The sequence below is a fragment of the Dromiciops gliroides genome, chromosome 2, assembly GCF_019393635.1.
Source record: "Dromiciops gliroides isolate mDroGli1 chromosome 2, mDroGli1.pri, whole genome shotgun sequence".
Classification (NCBI taxonomy): Eukaryota; Metazoa; Chordata; class Mammalia; order Microbiotheria; family Microbiotheriidae; genus Dromiciops; species Dromiciops gliroides.
In genome coordinates, this window is record NC_057862.1 from 424,107,049 (window position 1) to 424,128,885 (window position 21,837).

General features: G+C 38.0%; 1 protein-coding gene across 8 annotated transcripts in view; it reads left to right on the forward strand.

Annotated features, from left to right (window-relative positions):
• The first annotated feature begins 3,182 nt into the window (after positions 1-3,182).
• GOLGA1 (golgin A1) overlaps positions 3,183-21,837 on the forward strand; it is a 63,955-nt gene continuing 45,300 nt past the window's right edge. For 7 of the 8 annotated variants that reach the window (XR_006354646.1, XM_043980551.1, XM_043980548.1 and 4 more), the window contains exons 1-10: positions 3,183-3,318; positions 4,621-4,669; positions 5,797-6,113; positions 8,216-8,306; positions 11,097-11,171; positions 12,167-12,264; positions 14,777-14,809; positions 17,004-17,132; positions 17,746-17,915; positions 20,136-20,247. Coding sequence is in view for 7 of the 8 variants with exons in the window: in XM_043980551.1 (XP_043836486.1) it covers positions 5,979-6,113; positions 8,216-8,306; positions 11,097-11,171; positions 12,167-12,264; positions 14,777-14,809; positions 17,004-17,132; positions 17,746-17,915; positions 20,136-20,247 (843 nt within the window). In the remaining variant the exon portion in view is untranslated. Of the gene's footprint in view, positions 3,319-3,449; positions 3,897-4,620; positions 4,670-5,796; positions 6,114-8,215; positions 8,307-11,096; positions 11,172-12,166; positions 12,265-14,776; positions 14,810-17,003; positions 17,133-17,745; positions 17,916-20,135; positions 20,248-21,837 lie in introns of those variants that run through there. The other variant, XM_043980549.1, reaches the window with a different exon arrangement.

The window sequence follows — 21,837 nt, forward strand, 5'->3', positions numbered from 1 at the left end:
TGTGGTTATTAGACAGTAAAACACTTTTTTGTTTATATACATAAAATTATTATATTTGGAAATCATAATAAAATTGATTTCCTAGTGATATAAATGACTTTTTTCTTACTGTGGCAAATACTTGTCTATAACTGAAATGTTACCGAATTGTGAAACAATTATAAGGATTATACACCTGTATATCTTTTAGGAGCTCTCCAGAAGAGACTGAAGCACAAAAATTTTACATTTCAATCTTTTTCTAAGTGCTGCAAGTCTGTAGTGCATATAATGTAACTGTAAGTGTAAGAACCTACTTAGCATTCACAGTCTCTGTAATCTTTGATATATTGTCTTGTTTGCCCATTTGTGTTAAAATTTAAGGGATTATGTATTTTTTAAAAAATGACTTGAAAATCAAGCCCATCAACTTAGTCCTATCAGGTGGCAGTTATCTGGATATATTCATTTCACAATGTGTTGTCAGTAGATTCAATTTTGAGGGAATATTTGCTACCAGTAACTAATTAAGAAAATGTTGCTTTGTCAGTACCAGTTCATACATTTGACATGAAAATCTGATACCTTACATTTGTGATATTGTATAGGCCTTGTCTGTTGACACATCTCAGTTGCTTAAGCCATACTCTTAACAAATGTTTCCGGTTTGTTTCACCCCCATCAGATAAACTTCTCGAGCTTGAGTCTGTTGCTATTGCTATTTGTAGTCTACTCTTAGCTCCTTTCACCATTGTACTTCAGTAAATGAACTCAAAAGTAAAACACTGTGATTCTGCAAAGCTAATGGCAGCAGGACCATGTCTTTCCTGGATTTTGTTCTTTTGAAAAGCACCTACCAGATTCAGGATGCCTGAAAAAAGCTAAAGTATCATACTGTTTCTATTGCATTGAATAACAAGATTATGGAGGGTTTGATTTTTGCTGTCAGTGTACTAAAGCTATTTTTCTCATTGATAAATGTTCTCTAGGAATGTGACTACCTTCATCATTTGTGAACTATTATTGTACATGAATTTTGTATCTGGAATCCACACGTATATGATGTGTACTATCTAGAAAAATAAACATATTTGCTTAAAGTGTTGTCTCTTTGTCAGGGTTGAAGACATTATGGTTCTGAGGTATGCAAATTCTTGAAAAGATCTGTTATTTCATTTCCATTAGGTACTTCTTCTACTGACAGATCACCCCTCCATACACATTAATACATGCTTTCATAAATTGCTGTGGCCCCCCCAAAAAAATCATTCCTTGATGGCCAGACTTTTCTTAATGAGACTCTTCGCACTTAGCTATTTGATGCCTTGTGCCATTTTTTGTTAGACTGACATCCCAAACCTTTCTTAGCTTAACATGTTTTGAGCTTGCATTCTGTGGGTGTAGCCTTCAAGAACCCAGAGTTACTAAAAAGTGCCCATTTGGATTGGCAGGAGTTTCTTCACTGGGAGCTCTTATGCCAGTGACTGGATACTCTCAACCCCACATGATAACTATGAAATATCAGAAATATCAATATAAATGCTATAGGATCCAATGAACTCTGCCTATTGAAATCCATCTCCAAAGCTTGCTCACATGGAAGCTTTGAAGCTGGTTCATTTTTCCCAGCCTCAGAAAGCTGTGGTAGTATTCTTGTGTCACTCTGGCACTCTCCTTTGCCCCATCAGGCATCATAATCCTACTTGTGTATGTTGGCTAGGTAGGCAGCAGTAGCTGCATGACCTTGGGCAATAATGGCCTTTAGTCATAACCTCTCTGACTCAATTTCCTTATTTGTAAAATGGGGATAATAGTAGCACCCACTTTACAGACTTGTATCAAATGAAACAGCACATGTAAAATGCTTTGCAAACCTCATAGTGCTATGTAAATGTTATATACCCCATTAGATTGAAAGTTTCTTGAAGGGCCTTTTGCTCTTTTTACCTTTGCTTCTAAAGTGCATTGAATATAGTTGGTACTTAGTAAATATTTCTTGAGTTGATTGTTCTCTGTATGCTCACTGGGAGACCAATTTGGAGTCCATTCACACTAATTGGATTTTATTTAGGCCAAGAGCCCAGCTTACCACCTCAGGCCCTAGAGTAGAACAATTTGGCTTTAACTAAAGCAGGGATGAAGCAGGTAGTATTTATAAATTTTATTGCTATCTTTAATTTTTATTTATATCTTTGTTTTTATATCACCTTCACTTGTGAAGAAATCCTTCTTCCCTCCCCTACCCAAAGAAACATTTTTTTGTAATAAAGCATTTTAAAAAAGAAAATTCAGCAAAACTAACCATATCAACTGAATCAGACAAGCACGCATGTTTCATGCCCATTGTTCTACCCCTGTGTAAAGGAGGGAGGAGGGTGCATTCTCTAGGTAAGTTTGGTTAGTATAGTTGCATAATACCAAGGGTTTTTGTTATTCTTTCTGTTAACATTACTGTAGTCAGTGACGGTTTTCCTTGTTCTGCTTGCTTCACTGATTCGGTTCATATTTCCCTGCTCGAATTCTTAAATTTTCCTTTTTTTTAAAAATTCTTCGAACGTATTATTTCTATTTAATCGCAATGCGTTTATTTCATCATCTTTTGACATTACCTTCATTTTCAAAAATATCTCCCAGATTCCTAACTAGAAACCCAAATCTGCCCGGAAAAAAAAGTTTTGAAAATGAATGTTTACAAAACCAACCAACACATTTCCAAGTGTTTTCCCGAGTGGTCAGACCAATGCACTCCACCGCAAGAGGTGTAAGGAGTGCCAGGACCTAGCTTTTCCAACTATTATCCCATTTTACACATGGGAAAACTGAGGTCCAGCTCCGGGACTCCGCATTCAAAGCTTGGCGGTCTTTCCATAGGAGCGCGTCCTTTTCTCCCTCCGAGGCCCGTCACTGGGAACACCCGATAACCGCCCCCAACACCAAGGACACCGAGTTCCAATCTGCTGACGTGGCCCAGCCAACCCATTCGCGCACGCGCGTTGTCGCTACACCGGGAGCATTCCCGTTTAACAGTCCTCGTCAGGCTCGCGCCGCGATCTGGTTCCGCACTTCTCAGCCAGAAAAAAGGTGCTGAGGAGTAAAGGGAACGGGATTAGCCGCTTCTCTGGGTTGTAACGCATGCGTAGAACCCTCGAGGCGCTCGGGGGCCGTACAGTCATTTCCGGCGCCGCCTGCTGCGCTTCCGGGTCCGGGGCTGCGGTCGCCTCGGAGGTGCTGCTGACGCCTCCGTCGGGGCTCTGGGGACTGGCTTCCGGAAGTTGCCGCAGCCGCCACCCCCCTCCTCCTGGGAGACAGGGGTTTGGGCCGAGTCGGTGCGAGCCACAGGTGCGCGGGCCCGGAGCAGGAGCCGCGGTCAGATCGGGTGTCCGCGGCAAGCGGGCGGCTGAGGGATCTCCCCAAGAGGACCCCCGAGCTGCGCACCAGGAGCCCTCCGGAACCGCCCCGGCTCTCCGCTCCCCGCCCCATCACTCCACCGCGTTAGGAGCCGGAGGGGGGTGGTCTGCCCGCGGGTCTGGAAGGCGTCCCCTCCTGGGAGCCAGGAGGACTAGATTGCAGACCCGGCCCCGCCACCGTCTCTCGGTGTCACCCTGGGCAAGTCACTTCCCTTCCTCGGGCCTCAGTCTCCCAGTGTGTTAAATGGTGGGGGCGGGATGGGCTTGGTGGTCCGGAAGGCCTGTCAGGCTCTCGCCGTTCAGCAGGAGGCCGAGCTTGTTTGTCCTGAAGTGAGCCCTGCTCATTACTAAACTCTCGAAGCAGTGCGTTGTACTGAAAACAGTTCTGGGTCTGCTGTCGGAAGACCTGGCCTGAGTTCTGGGCTCTGCCACTGTCAGTTGGGCAAGCCATTTCTCCTTCCCCGGCCTCACTTGCCTCCTCTGCACAATGGGAAGCTTGGACTAGATCGGGTAGGAGGTCCCTTCCAGGCTTAATTTATGAACTTGGGTGGGTAAGAGGAGGTGAGAAAAGATGCTGGACGAAGAAGGAGAGCGCCCTAGAACTGTAAATGTCAGCAGTTCATTCCCACTCAGGGTATTCCTGTTTAGACTTCAGGCTTCATTAAATTTAGGGTTGCGGTTCTCAGGGGCATTCTCAATGCGAGCCTGGGAGAGAATGGCAGACCAGCATCAAGACGCATAATCAACTTGTTATATGACCTTTGTGACTTGTCAGAATAAACTAGGAAGTAGGTCCTGGCCAGTGAATTCGACCTTATTTCATTTTTGTTTTTCTTTTAGTAGTCCTTTCTCTTTTCCTCCTCCTCCAAGTTTGGGAAGTAGAATTAGAACTGACAACAGTGTGGTGTACTAAAAAGAACATTGGGTTTCAAATCATAAGATCTAGCTAGCATTGAGTCCTGAATCATAGTTTACTAGCTATATGTTACCTCCTGGGCCTCAGTTTCTTTGTCTTTAAAACGAGTATATTGGGCTTGATGAACCACTCCAGCCCTAAGTTCTATGATTCTATGGAAAATAAAGTTAAGAATATTTTTCGAGGCACTAGACAGAATATTGTACAAATATGTGAAATGGGATACTACAATATGTTGTGTTTCTATGTATGTTTCCTCCTAGTTAAAATTGGTAGAGGGAACATCAAATGTATTTTGTCTTTACCTTCTTCACACAGGACAGAATGCAGTAGCAAGAAAGCTGATTTTAAGTCTGGTAGATATCAGGTGAGTGGGTGATTCAAAATAGTTGAAGGGAATGGATTGTAGAGCCTTCCCAAATTGCACAAGTGTAAATGAATAGTAGTAGGTGGTAAGAAAGATAATCTTCATATTTGTGTCATGTTCTCAGAACAAAGTGTGGCAATAATCCTTCACACACAAGACAGGTGATTATTAGACCTCTATTAATGTTCTGCAGACTAGTGGGAGGAAAGAGATTTGAATCTGAGGTGTTGTATGAATATGCTATTTCTGCCACAGGAATGAAAAGTGTAGTTTGGGTTAATCTTTATCAAATTACTTCAGAAAAAAAAAGTCATATAGTTGGTAGCATTCATTGAAAATGTATATGGGTATATATATATATATACACACACACATATATGTATGTATGTATATGTGTGTGTGTGTGTATATATATATATATATATATATATATAAAACCTATATCAGATTACCTGTTGTCTGGGGGAGGGGGGAGGGAGGGAGAAAAGTCTGACATTGGAAAGCTTGTATAAACAAGAGTTGAGAACTATCTTGACAAGTAATGGGAAAAAAAATAAAATACTCTAATAAAAAAAAAGAATAACAGCCATTCACAATTGAAAAAAAAAGAAAAGAAAATGTATATGGAGTTCTGATGCCTGAACATATTGCTTACCTGCTTACTTCTGGGATAACAGTCTTGAATTAAAAACCATCCAGTGGGTAGCTAGGTGGAGCAGTGGATAAAGCAGCGGCCCTGGATTCAGGAAGACCTGAGTTCAAATGCGGCCTCAGACACTTGACGCTTACTAGCTATGTGATCCTGGGCAAGTCACTTAACCCCCGTTGCCCTGCAAAAAAAACCCCACAAACAAACAAAAAGAAAACATCCAGAGCTGCTGTATATGTCTCAAATCATTTCTTAACTCTCAGTTTGTTGCCTTCATCACTGAACTGAAAATCTGTAGTTAAATTGCAGGTGGCTGTCTAGGTCACCTTATAAACATGCTTATCTTTAGTTTTATACCTTAAACAATTTGAATAAATGATAAATGTATTACAACTTTTTGGGTTACTTAAGTAGTTTCTTCCATTTATATTTGTTAATTTCATGTTGTTAACTATTCTCTTTCTCTCTCTTTCTCTAGATACTGTGATGTCTTGAACCTTTGGAGGGTTTTGGAAGTTCATCAGGTTTAAATGGAAATTTTGGCTGCTGGAGCTTCTTGATGGCCCTTCAGTGATTTGCCACTAGATTCTAGGGCATTATTGCTTTGCTTTAGTCAGGGATTGGGGGGAGAAGTTAGCGAGGGTAGCCCCACTGGGAAAAATGTTTGCCAAACTTAAAAAGAAGATTGCAGAGGAGGCTGCCATTGCACCAAGGCCAGGGGGAGCTGCACGAATCCCAAGATCTATCAGCAAGGAGTCAGTTGCTTCTGTGGGAGCTGACTCAGGCGATGACTTTGTAAGTAGCCCTTCCTTCTTTTGATTATTTAGCATGACCCATGGGTATGGTCTTGTAGATGTTTTTCTTGACAACTTAGAGGATTGTTTTGATAAGGGCTCTCTTTTGATATGTATTTTTTTTATTGGATTTTGTCATTTTAGCCACGTAAACAGTTTGACTCACTCTTCTTATTCTGGGATTTTTCTTGTAGTTTTAAGCAGATCACCCTCTTTTAGGTTTACTGTTAGGAAAAACTTCCTAACAGGACCAAAATTGGAATGGCCTTGGGAGGTATTAGGAGCCTCCTCACAAAAGGTCATAAATAAAAGGTTGGATGCCCACTTGTTCAGAATGGTTTAGAGGGGATTTTTGGTCAGTTACTGTTTGGACTGGATGTCTTCTGAGGTCTCTCCCAACTCAGAGATTCCCTATGTTCTTCATATTCTTTTTGGACTCCAAGAAATGTGTACCCTTAGCTCAGGTGTATTCATTTTGAATGTCACCGATTATTTTTTATGAATACTGACAGGCATTTTGGTATGAGGGATAGACCAGGTGTATTAACTGTTTGTCTCTCTACCCTGCAGTCTTTCTCATTGAATTGCTAAGCTTGTCAGTTGTAACTTTAATGGAGAAAGTGGAATAGGCACATTTCTTTAGTATTAAAACTAATTTGTAGTTTAAAACTGAAAAAGTAAGAAGTCAGGGAATTTGAGGAAATGATATCCTTGTGGATTACAGAGTTCCTTTGTTGAATGACTGAAGCCATCTGTCAAGTCAGATGACTTCCCACTTTTATGCCATCTGGATCCTGGGTTGAATTACAAGGCTATAGTAGTTGTTGTACATTGTAGGTATATATCAACAGGCTTCTAGACTTAAGTTTGCATTGGCTACCAGGTATAACAGGAAATACAAGTACATTTGGTGCATCAGGCAAGAGGATATAGAATTACCAGTACTAATGCTCTGGCAAGAGACCTATTTTTCCTTGATTCTAGATTGTAGCAAGAGGGGTCTTTTCTAATAAATCAAGACAAAGACTTTTGTAACAAAAAGGTATATACCTAGTAACTGTACTTAGGGAAATATTTGGCTTTGGGGCTTCTGACTTCATTTATTTGCCTTATTAGTTATATATACAAAATGAATTATTCACTAACAATGGTAAAGTTCCCCATACCTGTCCCTAATGTATGAAAACAGTCTGGGTTATTGGGTAAGGTTAACTCAGCCTCAGGTCTCTGCCAGTATCATTGGTGTTTTCTTAGTTGTAGACCTAGTCTTTTCTTTTTATTTAAAGTAGATAGTAATTCTTGTGTGGTGTCACTATATTTCTTTTAGGATTGGATGCTTTGGAAAAGGATATTTACTTTTAGGGTTGTTGCTGTGAGCATATTTTATACCTTATATAAATATTTTGGCTTTGCCATTAACTTAAGATCTTGAGTAAAGTCACTTCCCTTCTCTTGGCTTCATGTTACTCACCTGCAAAAGTAAAAGGGCATGGGGGCAGCTAGGTGGCGCAGTGGATAAAGCACCAGCCCTGGAGTCAGGAGAACCTGAGTTCAAATATGGCCTCAGACACTTGACACTTCCTAGCTGTATGACTTTGGGCAAGTCACTTAATCCTCCTTGCCCCACAAAAAAACAAAAAGGAAAAAACCCTTTGTCCTCTTTAAAAAAAAAAGTAAGAGGGCTGAGACTAAATGATCTCAGGGCTCCCATTTATCACTAACATTCTATTAGTTTATGAGTTTACAATGGATTTTTTCTAAGCAGTCTGTATTCTAAGAGAGCCATATCTTATGGGACCTTCTGAAAGAGATATTCAAGTTCATATTATTTATGCACAAATCTTTTCTAAGTTCTTTAAAGTAGATGAACACAGGTAGTGTTATTTCCACTTTAAGGGCAGAAAAACAGGCTCAGAGAAGCCAAGGGACTTTGCTAAGGTCACACAGTTTACAACATAGCCCTTCCTTAAGTAGATGTGTCTGAACTTCTGGTTCAGTGTTTACTTCTCAAAGTTACTTTGAAATTATTCTTCACTTGACTCTCCAGAAATGTTTGAACAGAATTTTTCAGAAATTTTTTACAGTTTTTTTATAACTCAACAGGCTTCTGATGGAAGCAGTTCTCGAGAAGACCTTTCATCCCAGCTATTTAGAAGAAATGAACAGATAAGGAAACTAGAGGCCAAACTTTCTGGTAGGTTCATTCACTTGTAAGAAAATTAATACAACATCCCTCTGTCTTAAAAAGGCAAAAAATCTAGACCATGTCATAATATGTATTACACCTGAATTTGAGGTTTGTCTTTACAGGGCTTAGTTTAAGAGGAATATTATCAATTTCCTTTCTAAATGAAACACAGGTGTTTTGAAAATAAATCATTCTCTCAGAGCATATTATTTTAGTCACACAAAAATTCCCACCTTTTAAAAATTTTTTCTTGGTTTAGACTTGTGATCTCATAGGTGTGAGGGTGCTACTAGTGCAGAAACTCTCTTCCATTGATGCATATTGATGTTTCATCTGTAAATTATAGTCTTAGAGTTGTCTAGGGCTCTAAGAGATTAAATGACTTGTCCAGGGTCATAGCCGCTAACGTGGGAGAATGGTTAAGAATCCAGGTTTTCCTTACTCAGATGGTGGTCCTCTAGCTGCTAAGCCACATTGGACTTCTAAATGCATGCAATAGAGTCTGACCTTTTGTCTGAGGACTTAGGAAGTGAGTACATTCTCAGTTTCCTCATTACTGTGCATTGTAGTACTTGCCTGGCAGTAATTGAAATCAAGAAACATTTAAAGCACAACTGATGCTGATTTGAGTTCAGGCCAAGTCATGGACCCCTTTGATAAGAGCCAACCCAGCTGAGTGCCAAGAAGCTAATCATCAAAATGTTGCCCACCTGGGGATGAACTTCTTGGACCACAGCAGTTTATGAAATGTTCTAATATGACTTGGACAAAGTACAATATGTGTTGGTGGAAGGAGCACCCAAGTCAGTAAATCAAGGATCATTGAAATTGAAGTAAGATGCAGCTTTAGTAAAATATGTACAGTCTGCTCTTTCCTGATCCTTAAATACCACCACTGATTTTCATAAAACTAAATATAAATGGTCAGCAAATTCTTTTGCATTTTTATTTTTTATTAAAGCTGTGAAAGTTAGTTTTCTTTTTCTAAGCAATCGAGCTAAGACAGATAGCTTCTATTATTCAGGTACTATATCGAACACTGTAGAGGTCACATGTTACCTGAAATACATACATATGTGGTTATTCTTTTATGTGAGTGGGGGCCATCTGAAGACATACTATGGGTGGCTCTTTCTATAGCTCTGGCCTTCTGACTAGATAGGAAATAACTGATATCCTTTGTACTACATTGACTGTAAATTCAATACTCTGACTTGGGTTTTTTTCTTCTTAGGTTTAAAGCAAGAGTTACTTAGTACACATATTAAAAATTGAAAAGCTAAGTCAGCCTTTAAAGGTAATGGTGGTTTATACTCATGGAAGTTTATGGCATTATATTTGTGTAAGACAAATATACCCTTTTGCCCAAGATAACTCCAAGAAGAGGCAATAGTTAGGAAGGCTACACAGTAGGGCAAGCAAAAGGAGTGATAAATCTTCTGCACAAGAAAGGAAAGGAAATCTTTAAAAATGTGTCTGGGAATTCCAGAACAAAAATTTTGGAATGAAGATATGATTCCTTGCTAATGGAAGATTTTATTGTAGCCGGGATGAAATGCAACTTTGTAACACATTTCCAGTAATAGTGTTTGGACCATCTTTAGTTTCCATTGGTATTTTTCTTACTCCAACACTTGTCTCCAGACAAAAATCTATTTATTAATGCTTGTTTGGAAGTTAGAGTTTTTTTCAGTACCCCCTTTTACTTTCTCAGTCTAGTAAGGCATGATTTCTTTCTGGCGAATAGAGTGTCTGATACTGTTAGAACTGCAGACTGATGCTATTAAAGACTTTACTTCTTTGGACAGTCTAGGAATATCTTCTTTGGCTTGTATTTTTTTTTTGCTTTCAGTCTTAATGGCATTCACCTAATAACCTTTTTGTTAGGATTATTACAGTGTTACTAGGCAATCTTCCACTAAAGACTTCTTATTATACTTTATCTTGGGATGGAGAAGGTCAGCCCTAGATTCTAGAAAGCTATTGCAACAGATCCCAAGGTCTGACCAAATTGGAAAAGTCTCACCGTTGACCGAGTAAGAAAATGAATTCACTGTCAGAAGACTAGTATTTCTTTAAATTCAAAATAATGTTGTTCTATTTCCTTCCTTCATTCTCCCCCTCCCCGCAAAAAAAATCCTCCAGAAAAGTGGAAGAACAAAATAAATGTTCAACATAGATTTTATAGGAATAGTTTACCCCATTGAAGGATAATTAGGTTTTATTGTGAAGAACAGGGAAATGAATAAACTGAGTATCCAAGTTTATATTACATTTCTGCTTCGATATGGCAAGTGTTGATCAGATTCTACTGAGCCAAGAGTTTCACATCCCTACAATGTTAAGTATTCATACTCTGAGGTCATAGTGGCATTCTGTTAGCTGAGCCAGAATGTTATCCTTGTGTAGTTTTTGCTCAGTTGCCTTGAAAGACTATAAACATGTGGACTGCAAATGTGTTATTTAATGAGTTGCCAGCTATCCCATTTATAATGGGGTTGTGAATTTTGAAATGAAGTATTTTAGTGGCAGAACATGATAATTAGAGCTGGTACTTGTTCTCATGAACTAAGTAGAGTCTCTTGTTTGTATTCACTGTTTTGTACCATAATGAATTTGTTGTAGAACTGTTTGCTTGTATTGCTCGTTTTTAAGGAGGAGCTGTCTATCTAGTTTTCCTTAAAAGAAATGATTCTTAATTTCAGAAAAACATGACTATTTTCAACTCATTTTTTAAAAATTCCTTTCCTAATATTTGTCCATTCCTATTCTGTGCATCTCCCTTCCTTACCCAAGAGTATGCTGAACAGGTGCGAAACTTGCAGAAGATAAAAGAGAAGCTTGAAATTGCATTAGAAAAACACCAGGATTGTACGTATTCTTTTCCTGTTTTTTTTCCCCCAGTTGGTTATAGAATAAGTTGATTGTTGTTTTTTTTAATAAAATATTCTGGCTTTCTTTTCCCCCTTGAAAAATTGAAATCTTTGAAAGTAATATAACCAGCAATATATTTGGTATAATATTTGACCACAAATATATCCTTTTTAGACAAAAAAGTGTAATTTACATTTATGTTGATTAGATGGGAATGATTGTTGTTGTCTTCCTTGGACCAGTTTTCTTGGTGTATTAAAACCTAAAGTTGATTATTAGCTTCCCTCAGTTGTCATTGTAATCCAGTGACAAAAGATTAAGCTCTCGTCTCAGGAGATCTGGCTCTGCTGGTGACCTACTTTCTGCCTTTCTGCCTCTGGTGGTTATAATAATAATAAATTGCATTTATGTTATGTTTTAAGGTTGACAAAATCCCTTACATAATTGACACAAGGACCCTGTGAACTAAATAGTGTAGGGTTTATTATCTCCAATTTTACCAATGAGGAAACTTTGCCTCAAAGAGGCTAAATATGACTTGCCCAAATAATGACAGTCTTTAAACCTAGGTCTGCACATTTCAAGTCCAGTGTACTACATGGCCTTCCCTCTAACAAGATATGTAAAATTTGCCTAAATTGATGAAAGAGAATATTTTTTAAGGCCTTTGGGCACATAGGAAACAGATGCTAAGTGTAGTATAGATAATGGTAGTGAGTTGTTTTAGTATAATTTATGCTTGATTTAATTACCACCAGAGCCTTCCAGGGGGAATAAATACCTACCTACCTACCTAATCATTACCAAGCCCAAGAGATCATGTTTGTAAATAATAGTGTTAACATGATCCAGTTCATTTCCAGTTTCCATGATCTTTTTGTGTTGTGCCCACCTTTCTGTAGATGAATGTCTTAAAGTAAGTTCTGGTGCAATCTAAGACAGGTTGGTTCTGAAATATTCTCACTTTTTAAATAAAGACTCTTTGTTAACAGCTTCCATGAGGAAATTTCAAGAGCAGAATGAAACATATCAAGCCAACAGAGCCAAAATGGCAGAAGGAATGGCTTTGGCCCTAGCAAAAAAGGACCAGGTAATACCTATATGGCTTAGGCCCAACCAAAAGACATGTATTTATTTAGTGGCATTACAGATTTATGACAAATGTTTTTATCATAGCTAAGGGTAAAAGGAATTATACTATTATGTAAATTCTATGACTTATCCTTGGGCTTGGAGTAAAAAAACAAAAACAAAAAAACCCTGATTTTAGTAGTGAAATATGTGCCAGGGTTTAAAAGACCAATGAGATTCTTCCATCTCCAGCTACAGGTTTATGGAGTGGAGAAAGAGAATACTACCCCAGTAGCATCCTCACTTATCTGGAGGTCAGACTTTCATTTATGCTGGTGAGATGAATATGGGTTTTTTGTACTCCTAAAACTTGAAAGTAATCCATTTATCTAGTTTACATAAAAGACAAACAGTCGAGTGCCTACAGTTCCCCCTTTTAGGAGAAGTCTTTGAGCTAACACTCAATACTTAGGGATTCAGTTTACACAAAATTCTAATGACCTCAGTAGATTAGAAAGGGAAGAACACGAGGCCAATATACTGGCAAAAGGAGTGGTAACCATCAGCTTTGTGGCAAGGGAAAAAATACTTTATCGTAACCAAGTATAATAATTATTAATTAGAATGACAACTTAGAGCCATTTAAAAAAAGATTAAATTAGAAGGTTTGGGGGATTTTTTTGGATTGAGTTTTGTAGTTTAGAAAGTGTTTTACATGTATTATTTCATCTGATTCTCATAATAACCTTGGGGGGCAGGAAATACAGGTATTATTATTTATATTTTACTATTTTATTAAAGCTGACGGTTGAGGGAGGTTAAGGGAGTTTACCCATGGCCACACAGTATATTCTGTTTAAGGAAGTAAAGAGGTATGTTCTTCAAGGACAGGTTAAAAATTTTAAAGTTGTGGCAATTAAAATGGTCTCTTTAATCTTCTGAATAGTTTATTTTGGGAATGCATTTTCTATCAGTGATATCTGAGTAAAGTTACAGCTGTATTTTAGAGAAGGTGATATTTTGGAGTGAAGTGGGGAGTTTGCAATCTGGGGTCATTGGAACATAGTAATAATAGCTAATGTTGTTTAAGTTTGCTTCTCTGCAAAAAAATATATATATTTTTTAAGTGGTTGTTTGGTTTTTTTAAGTTTGCTTCTCTGCAATAACTAACAAATAGTGCTTTAAGGTTGCAGAGCACTTTACAATTATTATCTCATTTTCATCTCCACAACAGTCCTGGGAGGCAGGTACTATTATTATCTTCTTTTTAATAGATGAGGAAGGGGGCAGCTAGGTGGCACAGCTGCCCCCAAAGCTATAGATTTTTTTTTGTTTTTTGGGGTTTTGTTTTTGTTTTTGTTTTTGTTTTTGTTTGCGGGGCAGTGGGGGTTAAGTGACTTGCCCAAGGTCACACAGCTAGTAAGTGTCAAGTATCTGAGGCCGGATTTGAACTCAGGAACTCCTGAATCCAGGGCCGTTGCTTTATCCACTGCGCCACCTAGCCGCCCCCCAAAGCTATAGATTTTTAACCAGCTATTGACGCTAAAGCAAAAGTGTAACACTTAATTCCAGAAAGACACATCTCACTTAACAATGGCTTTACTAAAACTTGAAATTAGGTGAAACATTATTTCTGGGAAGTGAGAGTGCTTAACCTTACAGGAATAGCATTTTTTTTTCTTTTTTTGTTTGTTTGGGTTTTTTTGCATGAGGCATTGAGGGTTAAGTGACTTGCCCAGGATCACACAGCTAGTAAGGGTCAAGTGTCTGAGGCAGGATTTGAACTCAGGTCCTCCTGAATCCAGGGCCAGTACTTTATCCACTGTGCCACCTAGCTGCCCCAGGATTAGCATTTTAATCATTATAATGTAATATTATATATTACAACAGAATTTCACATGGGGTTTGGTTATGCTGTAACCAATAATGCACTAGTCAGAAAAACGTTGTGTGGGGTATGCTCATAAATTGTCCCATCTAGCATAAGTCAAAGGAAGGAAGGTCAATCATATCATTTCACACACTAAAGGAAATCAGAAAAAAGCTAAAGCAATTCTAGAGACACTTTCTTATTAGCTACATCCATGTTATAGTTTTTATATCCTCTTTTCAATTTGCCAAACAGATGCTAGTATCAGGAACCAAAAGGTTATATAGAACCAGCTAGGTGGTGCAGTAGACAAAGTGCTGGACTTGAAGTCAGGAAGACCTGAGTTCAAATCTAGCTTCGACACCTACTAGCTATTCATCTGTTTTTTGGGTTTCTTTGTGTATTTTGTGGGGCAATGAGGGTTAAGTGACTTGCCTAGGGTCACACAGCTAGTAAATGTCAAGTGTCTGAGGTCATATTTGAACTCAGGTCCTCCTGAATTCAGGGCTGATGCTTTATCCACTGCGCCACCTAGCTGCCCCCTGCTTTCTTAATATTAAGCCAAGTTAAATGTTTTGTAACAGGATTTTTTTTCTCAAAATCTTGGTATTGCCATTCTTTAAAACTATAATAATTTTTGTGATTTTCTTGTCTTTTTTAGGAATGGGCAGAGAAGTTGGCTCAGCTTGAAAAAGTGAGTTGTGTTTTTATTTTTCTCAGAGTTAGATTGTCGTCTCTTTGGGTTTGAGAAATCTGTTCTTTGGCTTGCAACAAATGAAGCACCACAGGAATGAGTGTTACTGGTGGAGCTTCCCCTGTAGGGGGTAAAGCTGTTTGGAAAACGTCTCTGTTACTAGTTAAAATCAGGAATATTTAGAGAAGTAGTCAGAGTGGAGGGTGTTCTGCGGTCTCAACACCAAGCTGCTAATAAAGACCCTCTCCTGACTGGGTAATATTCAGAAAAGCTGACTGCTCCAGTAGCCCCAGGCAGGCCCTGAAGTGTCCTCAGTAGGCCTTAAGAGATTTCTTCTTAGCTTCTTAGCTCTCCAATGGAGACAAGGTTTGCTTTCAAACCTAAGATGGAGAAACATTTTTAATTTTTAGAGAATCAGTAACACAAACTATTCACATGATCTGCTACTAATCTATTTTTCATTCTCACTGAATATAGCTTCTCTTCAAATATAATGAAAGATGATCTTCACTTACCTTCTAGCATGAGGTAGCCACATCTAAAATCTATCCACAGCAACTCTTAGTTACCAGAAACTAGGTTTGAATACTATATAATTTGCACATAACACTGAGTTAAGCTGGTGGTTTTTTGAAATTGTTTTCTCCCATGTCTTTCCTTACCAGGCATAGCTCATTGCTTTAAAACAGTGTTTCCCAAACTAATTTAGACACAGAACACAGGTAGAAATATGGTGGAATATAATAATGCTGACGTTGAGGTCTTGGGATAAAAGACTGGCCAGGGAAATTTTGAAGTGAAAAAGAAGAAATTAATACTCAAAATTCTCCCCCAATTAGTTTTGGGTATTTTCATACCCCAAAATTGCCACCCATAACTGGTATTTTTAATTTTTTTAAGTGAGAAAACATTACCGACAAAATTTTCTTAATGAGTTCCTATGAAATGGAGTGCTGGGGTTTTGTGGAATATAGTTGCAAATCATGTGCTCAATAAAACCACAAATTTTTATGATGATTGTCCTCTTAGGTAAAGAGATTACTAACATAAGATTTTCTTAAGCTAAAAGAAATGTAAAAGTTGTGGTTCTTAAAATATTGAAAACTGCTGAGTTAAGTTAGTGACCAAGGTTTTATTTTTGTATTCCTAAGATAGAGGGAGCTATTCTAAATAAAATCTAACCTGGGTTCCCTTCATTTGATTCTAAGAAAAATCAATTTTGGGGCCAATAATAAGGCAAAGAGGGGGGCAGCTAGGTAGCACAGTGGATAGAGCACTGGCCCTGGATTCAGGAGTACCTGAGTTCAAATCCAGCCTCAGACACTTATTAGCTGTGTGACCATGGGCAAGTCACTTAACCCCCATTGCCCCGCAAAAATAAAAAAAAATTAAAAAAAAAATAAGGCAAAGAAAATCCTTGTCAAAGACTTGTAAACCACTATAAATATAGATAATAGTCAATCTTGTAGATGATTTTAATATCTTTTTAAACTAGAGAGAGAAATAATTGGCACATTTGTGATCCTTTACAGCAATTCTTGGTCAACAAATTTGGCTTGATGACACTATACATGTTTAATTGTCAGTTTAGCTAAAGTTCCTTGGATAAATTGTAATTTTATTATGGTTTTTTGTTTGTTTGTTTGTTTTGGGTGAGGCATTTGGGGTTAAGTGACTTGCCCAGGGTCACACAGCTAGTAAGTGTCAAGTATCTGAGACGGATTTGAACTCAGGTATTCCTGACTCTAGGACTGGTGCTCTATCCACTGTGCCACCTAGCTGCCCCTAAATTGTAATTTTAAAAGATATTTAGTCTTGATTTAGGTATTAGTTAACCAGTTCAGGATGTTTTGGGGAATAGAGAAGGGAAATGGCTATATGGAACCGATGGTCAAATTTAATTACCTAAATGCTTCAAATGGTCTTGGTCTTCATCTATCTCATCACTGGCTATTTTATAAAATCTATTAATTGAACATTGTTACTAATTATTTCGGTCTTGATCACAATTATAATTATCAACATTTTTAACATGAAATATTAAAAAGCTGTTAATAGCATAAAGCTAATAATATAGAATATTCCCCTATGTACTTTTCTTTAGGTAAACATTCTTTTTGCAGGAAAAAAAACCCCAAACCAAAATACTTCCTCCATCTTAGTGCCTAGGATGGTATCTTGTTCTTTCAAATAGGATAAAAGACTGTTGACAGCTCAGTTACAGGAAATGAAGAACCAAAGTTTGAATCTGTTCCAAAAGAGGGATGAAATTGATGAATTAGAGGGATTCCAGCAGCAGGAGCTGGCTAAAGTCAAGCACATGGTGAGCATCTCTGCTAAGTATATCTAGTATGCACTTAATAATATGTTTTTGAAGAGATTAATCTTGCCTGATGAAAGCTAAAATAAACACCGATGGTTCCTCTAGGACATTGCCATTCAAGTCTTTTTAGTTGTTGATATACAGCATTTTTGTTCATATACACACAAAATATATTTTTTTCTAAAAACATAACTTTTTATTTTTCTCAGAGTTAGATTGTTGTCTTTTGGTTTAAGAAATCTGTTCTTTGGCTTACAGCAAATGAAGCACCTCTTAGCATCAATCCATGATTACTATAAATGTTAACATTTTACTAGCTTACAAAATTTTATTGATGACTTTTAACACGATATCATCTCCCAATAAAGTCCCTCACCCCAAAGAACTCTTTGTTATAATGAAGAAAAACAATTACTCAAAAAAAAAGTTCACACAACATTTTGCTTCCATGGTTCCCAACTCTATACTAAAAGGTAGGAAGTGTGTTTCATCACCTGTTCTCTGAGTCCAGAATTAGACATTGCCTGTAAATTGAGTTGAGCTGCCTTTTGGTATTCTTTTTGTTGACATTATTGTAGTCATTGTGTGTATTCTTCATTTTGCATTTTGATAGCTTTTGAAAAAGGAAGAAAGTTTGGCAAAAATGGAACAGGAAATGGAGGCTAGAACCAGAGAACTGAGTCATACACATGAGGAACTGTTGGCCTCTGTTCGAGTATCTTCAGATTTAAGCTGTGAGCTGGAGATGTTGCAGAGGCAGTACTCAGCGCTGGAAGAACAGAGGTTATTGCTTGGTCTGTGGGGGCTGATGGGAACTGGTTTTGATGCCATTCTGAACATAGCTGTCCTGTGCTCTTTTTCCAGTCTCACCTTGTAATATTCTTTGAGGTCAGTCCATTCCAAAGGGACTGAATTCATTCTACCAACCTGTGCCTCATACATGGGTTCAGCATTTGGTTGTAGATCTGTTGTGACAGGAGATCTATTTCAGCCTAGGATCACAGGACAGCTGTAGGCTGAGCTCCCTCTTTCCCTGCAGTGTAATGGCTTATACTTTGATCAGTGTTGAGTAAGCATTTATGTCTATTAGTGAAGCTAGATCAGAATTTCTCACAGCTGCTTAGTTGGGCCCCATCTCTTCTTATAGCTTCTTTTTTTTCTCCCCAGTCTTAATAGTATTTTTTTTTCCAGTTTTCAACATTTGTTTATAACGTTTTGAGTTCCAAATTTTTCTCCCTTCCTCCCCTTCTCCCTCTCCAAGACAGAAAGCAATGTGGTATAGGTTATATATGTACAATCGTATTAAACATATTTCCGCATTAGTCATGTTGTGAAAGAAGAATCAGAACAAAAGGGAAAAACCTCAAAAAAGAAAAAAAGTAGAAATAATATGGTTCAATCTGCATTCAGATTCCACAGTTCTTTTTTCTGGATGTGGAGAGCATTTTCCATCATGAGTCCTTTAGAATTGTCTCAGATCATTGTACTGCTGAAAAGAGCTAAATCTACCACAGTTGATCATCCCACAATGTTGCTCTAATGTTCTTCTGGTTCTGCTCACTTCACTCAGCATCAGTCCACTTAAGTCTTTCCAGGTTTTTCTGAAATCTGCCTGCTCATCATTTCTTATAGTACAATAGTATTTCATTACATTCATGTACCACACAACTTGGTCAGCCATTCCCCATTTGATGAGCATCCCCTCAATTTCCAATTCTTTGCCACCACAAAGAGAGCTGCTATAAATATTTTTCTACATATGGATCCTTTTCCCTTTTTTATGATCTCTTTGGGATACAGACCTAGTAGTGGTATTACTGGGTCAAAGGGTCTGCACAGCCCTACAGCCCTTTGGGCATGGTTCCAAATTGCTCTCCAGAATGGTTGGATCTGTTCACAACAATGCATTAGTGTTCCAGTTTTTCCACATCTTCTCCGTTTATTATTTTCCTTTTTTTGGTCATATTAGCCAATCTGATAGGTGTGAGGTGGTACCTCAGAGTTATTTTAAGTTGTATTTCTCTGATCAATAGTGGTTTAGAGCATTTTCTCATATGGCAATAGATAGCTTTGATTTCTTCATCTGAAAACTGCCTGTTTATATCCTTTGACCATTTCTCAATTGGGGAATGACTTGTATTCTTATAAGTTTGATTTAGTTCTTTATGTATTTTAGAAATGAGGCTTTTATCAGAAACACTGATTGTGGGGGCAGCTAGGTGGCACAGTGGATAAAGCACTGGCCCTGGATTCAGGAGGACCTGAGTTCAAATCCAGCCTCAGACACTTGACACTTAATAGCTGTGTGACCTTGAGTCAAGTCACTTAACCCTCATTGCTCTGCAAAATACAAAAAACAAAACAAAACAAAACAAAAACAGAAAAAAGAAACACTGATTGTGAAAATTGTTTCCTAGCTTTTCGCTTTTCTTCTAATCTTGACTGCATTGCTTCTGTTTGTACAAAAGCCTTTCAATTTAGTGTAATCAAAATGATCCATTTTCCATTTCATAATATTCTCTCTCTTGTTTGGTCATAAATTCTTCTCCTAGATCTGTGAGGTAAACTATTCCTTCATCTCCTAATTTGCCTATGGTATCGTATCACCCTTTTTGTCTAAATCATGTACCTATTTAGACCTTATTTTGGTATATGGTGTACAATGTAGGTCTATACCTAGTTCCTGCCATACTAACTTTGTTTTCCCCGAAGTTTTTGTCAAATAGTGAGTTCTTGTCCCAGAAACTGGAGTCTTTGGGTTTATCAAACAGTAGATTACTATAGTCATTGACTACTGTGTCTCCTGTGCCAAACTTGTTCTACTGATCCACCACCCTATTTCTTAGCCAGTACCAAATATTGTATCCTCTTTTAAGGAAAACAAAAGGGATAGGCTCTCTTTTAATTGCTTTCTGATGAGCATGAAGTTTTTGCATAGAGAAGCTATTTTAGCTGAGTTATCCTGTTCATTAGATACTCTGTGTGTTTTCTTTTCCAATTAAGGGATCACTTGTTAGCTGCAGAAACAGATGCAGAAAGTAAGATCACTACTTTGGAACAGAGGGAACAGGAACTACGAGTGTTCATTCAGCAGCTTTCTGTTGATTTGCAAAAGGTGAGTCATGGGGGCAGCTAGGTGGCGCAGTGGATAAAGCACCGGCCCTGGATTCAGGAGTTCATGAGTTCAAATCTGGCCTCAGACACTTGATACTTACTAGCTGTGTGACCCTGGGCAAGTCATTTAACCCCCATTGCCCTGCAAAAAAAAAAAAAAGGTGAGTTATGAAAGAGAAGCTGACTTTCCCTGATTCATAAAACACAGCACAACAGATTTCATTATTATGTTTTCTACTGTGTATGAAGTATTGTGTTGGATATCAAGGAGGTATAAAGTTCATATGGGACCAAGTTCTGGCTCTCAAGATGCTTACAGCTGAGTTCAAGGATAACACATAGATTTTAAGGAATCATGCACAATATTGCAGGATAAGTACATCAGAGAGTTTGCAAAACCAAATGCTATGTGAGATCTCAGAGGGAATGCTACTTACAGGAGAGAATAGGGAAGGCTTCCTTAGGAGGTAACGTTTGAGCTGGATGCACAGAAATTCAGTTGTCAGTAAGGTAAGGAGTAAGACCATTCTTGGAATGGGAAGCATTGTGGACAAAGCATTGTGGACAAAGGCATGGAGGTGAGAGTGCAGGGTAGTGGGGGTAGAGGAAAGTGACAGGTTAGACTCATGTCCTTTGTGGCATTGTTCCATAGCTAAGCTTGCAGAAGCAGAAAGTTGAAAACTACAGTTTAGGTGTTTTGTTATATAGTATATGCCTATACTAGCAGTTGAGGAAAAACTCAGTGTTTGGTTGTGAATTACAAGACTACCTCATTTATATTACATTTCAGTGTTTACATTAAGTTTTCTTAACAACCCTGTTGGCAAAGGAGTCTTTCCCCCTCCCCCACTTCCCCCATTTGATAGATGGGGAACCTAATGTTCATGATTGTATCTAGTGAAACTCAGTCTCTTGCCTCTAATCTAAACTCAGTGCCCTTTTCCCTCTACTACAGTGCTTGGGGAGAAGATAACCATCTAATTGAGGAATTAAGTTTAGTTTACCTAAGAGAAAGTGAAAAGGAGTCTAGCTTGTCCTGAGAGCCATGTCAGTAAAAGCAGCCTGGCTGCCCTTTGACTTGAGTACAGAAAAACTGAATTCTTAATTCTGGTCTTTAGAATTCAAAGTAGTGATGAAGGTGCCTCCAGACTTCTGTAGAATGCAGAATTTTCCAGTCTGACTGTTAATCCAGATGACATGTTTATCAATAATGTAAACTAATAATTTTATTGATAACTTATTTTAACAAATCTTTCAGCAACATAAGATTTATAGAGTTTGATAGCTGGGTGGGGCAGGGTATGGTTTAAGAATCAGGTGAAATATTAGTGACTGATAAGAGATTTGAATTTTGAGAATTAGAGAATCTGGCATTCTTATAAATTTTAAAAGTGCTTTGTAAAAGAGAGTTACTATAATGATAAATATAGAGTAGTTTCAAGGTTTGCAAAAGGTTTTTTGTACAACTGCCCTTTAATATTCATAGGACAAGTGTAATTATACCCATTTTAATAAAATTTTTTGTCCACATCCATGATTTTATTGGTGTATAAAGCTTTAGAAGAGGAAACTTTCTGCTAATACAACTCTT